At 34.1% G+C, this 3,576-nt stretch overlaps 1 protein-coding gene across 1 annotated transcript; it reads left to right on the forward strand.

Moving 5' to 3' along the window:
• Window positions 1-312: 312 nt before the first annotated feature.
• On the forward strand, window positions 313-1,324 carry LOC120203172 (WUSCHEL-related homeobox 13-like). The gene is made up of 2 exons (XM_039203519.1): window positions 313-647; window positions 722-1,324. The coding sequence occupies exons 1-2, from the start codon at window positions 455-457 to the stop codon at window positions 1,210-1,212; spliced, it is 684 nt and encodes a 227-aa protein (XP_039059450.1). The 5' UTR covers window positions 313-454; the 3' UTR covers window positions 1,213-1,324.
• Window positions 1,325-3,576: the final 2,252 nt, after the last annotated feature.

The raw sequence follows: 3,576 nt of genomic DNA on the forward strand, positions 1-3,576 counted from the left end.
TATAGCGATAAAGAACATTAAATACATATTTTTTAAAAAAAAAATTAAGCACTAAAATGTATTTTAAGGCCCAATTCATGCACATATTTTTGTATTAAGCCTAAAAACAAACGAAAGATGTGGTTTGAATTTTCAGCCGTGGTTTTACTTGGAAACTAGAATTTCAATAATCAAACGTGGTTGACGGAATTTCCCTCCCCCGACGGCTATCACGATCGCCATTGGCCCAACTGCTCAAAAAAGTTCCCATAATCAGACACAAATTTTACCCGCGCAACCCGGCAGTACCGACGCGAAATGACCAACTTTCTCTCCTCTCTGCTAATTTATGCAGTTTTTCGCTCCCTTAATTGCTCGTTTTATAATCAAGTATTTGCAATTCCCATCTTTGTTGCCGCTTCTTTCTCCATAAATCGAAACTGGGTTTCCAAGGGCAAGCTTATTTCCCGCGAAAATGGAGTGGGAAAATCAAGAGATGCAACAAGCAGACGAGGATTTGCAGTACCAAACCCAGAATGGGGTTTGCGGGAAAGTGATGACCGATGAACAGGTCGAGGAATTGAGGAAACAGATCGTTGCTTACGCCGCCATTTCTGAGCAGCTCGCCGAGTTACACAAATCAATATCTGTCCACCACGATTTCACTGGTCCCCCCCCCCCTTTCCCTTTGTTTCTTCTTCTCTTAATGGACTATTCAATTTAATTTTTTTTTGTCTCTCAGGAATCAGACTGGGGAATCTATATTGTGACCCGATATTATCAATTGGCCACAAAATCACCGCGAGACAGCGATGGACTCCGACCGCGCTGCAACTCCAGATTCTCGAGAATATATACGAGCAAGGAACCGGGACTCCGGGCAAGCAGAAAATCAAGGAGATAGCAGCTGAACTAGCACAGCACGGTCAGATCTCCGAAACGAATGTGTACAACTGGTTTCAGAATCGTCGTGCTCGTTCGAAAAGAAAGTCAAAGGCATCCTCTGGTTCCGGCAACGGAGAACCAGGGGCACGAACGGAAGATGTGGGGGCAAAGGATCAGAGGACGAAACCGGTGAGTTCAGACTTGGTTAATAACATTGCAAACGGGGTTGAAAGCTTCTATTTCCAGAATTCTGATACAGGAATCGATCAGCTGATTGGGAAAGTGGAATCGTCACGAGGCTATGATTCTTACACTAATCTAGTCGAACAATATGGCTTGCTCGGATGATTTCTTGCCATGGTTTTATTGAACCTCTTGGTTTTGATTTAGGAAAGATGAGATTAACAATCACAACAGCTTGATCATATTAGAGTATTTAGTTAAGCAAACGTAGAGTTGTGATTTATATACGACTACCATGTTAATTTCAGCTAATGACATTGTTCATATACTCAGTTATTTGTTTGGTTTCTGAGTTAACCAAATTGGCTTATATCCTTTATTCTAGCATTGTTGTATTAATCTTCTAGAGTGTTCTGATAAATAATTTTTGAAAATTTTAAAATATTGGCATTTATTCTTTTTTTGATTGGATATTTACTTCTGAAAAAAAACATTAGAGGTCCCTATATATTTTTAAAAAAAATTCAATGTGACCTCATATTATTATTTTTAATTGATCTTCCAACACAGAAAATAAACTTAATGTGACTCTTAGACTAACGTTTTTCATCGTTTCGTTACAATATTGATGTGATAGTTTAGGGTGCTGACATGACAGTCCAATGGTATTGACATGGTAGTCTAGGGTGATAGATTAATGTGTTGGGTGACATAACAGATTGGCTAAATTTGTAACTGAAACATGATTGATGGATTGCCACGTCAGCATTATGGACCGTCACATTAGCATTGTGGATCGTCACGTCAGCATCGTGAATTGACACGTATGTACTATAATGTTAACGACAAAAAAAATTGGTCAAAGGGTCATTTTAAATTTTTTTCCCGAGTTGGAGAGTCGTATTAAAAAAAAATATGAGGGCTATGTTGAATCTTTTTAAAAGTACAAGGAACTCTAATGCCTTTTTATCTTCATGTTTTTTTAGTAAATTGTATAATTAATAATTTTGCTTTATTTTGCTCTGACCATTCAACTTTAACAAGTTATAATTTAATCATTTATATTTATAATTAATTATAAAATGATCAAACCACTTTCACACATAACCACCGTTAACTTCAAGCCCCTCCTCTTTATCATCATTACCAAAAGCAATCATCTAAACCACACTAGCCGCAAAGGTCCATACCTCTCAATACATCAAACTTTATCGTCAATTGATATTTACAGCGAACACTTAATTCATTGTAATAAATCATAAAAAAAAAATCCCTATCACCTCCTTGGCACTATCATCTTTCGTTCGTTGTTTTTTTTAACAATGTTGTTGCTAAGGTAGTACTATCAATAATCATCATTCAAAAACTAAAATCAAGTGACCAAAAACTAAAGAGGAGAAATAAGAAAGGACTACTTATCGAATTTTGGTATAGGACTTGGGTTGCCAATTTCAATAGGTGAAACAAATAACACATTCACTTTGATGGCCATCTGAGAGATCGGATGAAGTGAAGTTTAAAGGCTCAAGGGTTGATTTACAACATTTGAAGACTTTGGTTTTTTTTTTTTTTAAGAAAAAATTGAACTGAGAAAGCACAATAAGATAGAAATAACTAAGATTTGGCGACTTTCATCATAGAGACAACGTCGAACAACAGAAGTAATGTGGTGGTTTGGGTTAGAGATGGGCACAAGTTCGGAATTCGATAGGTTCAAGTTTTGAACCGATTTAATTTTATTGAGTTATTTTTTGGGATAGAGTTAGTCATATTTGAGTTTAGAGTGAAATATATATGTTTTAAATATTTTCAACTATTTAATAAAGGTCGCTTAAGTATTCTATAGTCTCTGATACTCGAACCTAAAATATATAAGAATAATATCAATTCATTTAACCACGGAGATAATTTAGTTTATGTTGAAATGTTTTTTATTTTTTCTATAATTTATATTTTAAATAAAGTTTAATGTGAATTAAAAAGTAAATTTTTAGTAATATTTCATATTATTAATATTATAAAAATTAATATCTAAGTGATTACTTTTATAATCGATCGATAACGTAAATAATTAAAATATAACTCCCAAAAATTGAATGATCAAAATTTTAAAAAAAAATCATGGTTTGTGTAGTTTATCTTTAATTTTTAGAAATAAGGTTGTTAGAAGTTTATAAGTTTGAAAAATATTTATAAAAGTAAAAAGATGACATTTAAAATAAAAATATATTAAAAAACGCAATATGAATGTCATTATGTTTATAAATATATATTCATATCTAATATAATGCTAAAGAGATCCTTAACCATCCTCGCAACGCAAGCAAAAGTTGAAGGCTTGAGTTGGAGGATTCTCTGCTGACCGCGGCAAGTGGCAGATAAAGCCAAGACAATGGGAATTTCTTGTCTAAAGTAATGTACTCTACCTTGTACGATCCAAGAAAATTTGAACTTTGGGTTTTGGGCTAAATGCAAAACCACGATAAAAAAATATCATCCTAAAATGGTTCACAATCTCTTGTTCATGGC

Source organism: Hibiscus syriacus, unplaced genomic scaffold (assembly GCF_006381635.1).
Source record: "Hibiscus syriacus cultivar Baekdansim isolate YM2019G1 unplaced genomic scaffold, ASM638163v2 tig00009107_pilon, whole genome shotgun sequence".
Lineage (NCBI taxonomy): Eukaryota > Viridiplantae > Streptophyta > Magnoliopsida > Malvales > Malvaceae > Hibiscus > Hibiscus syriacus.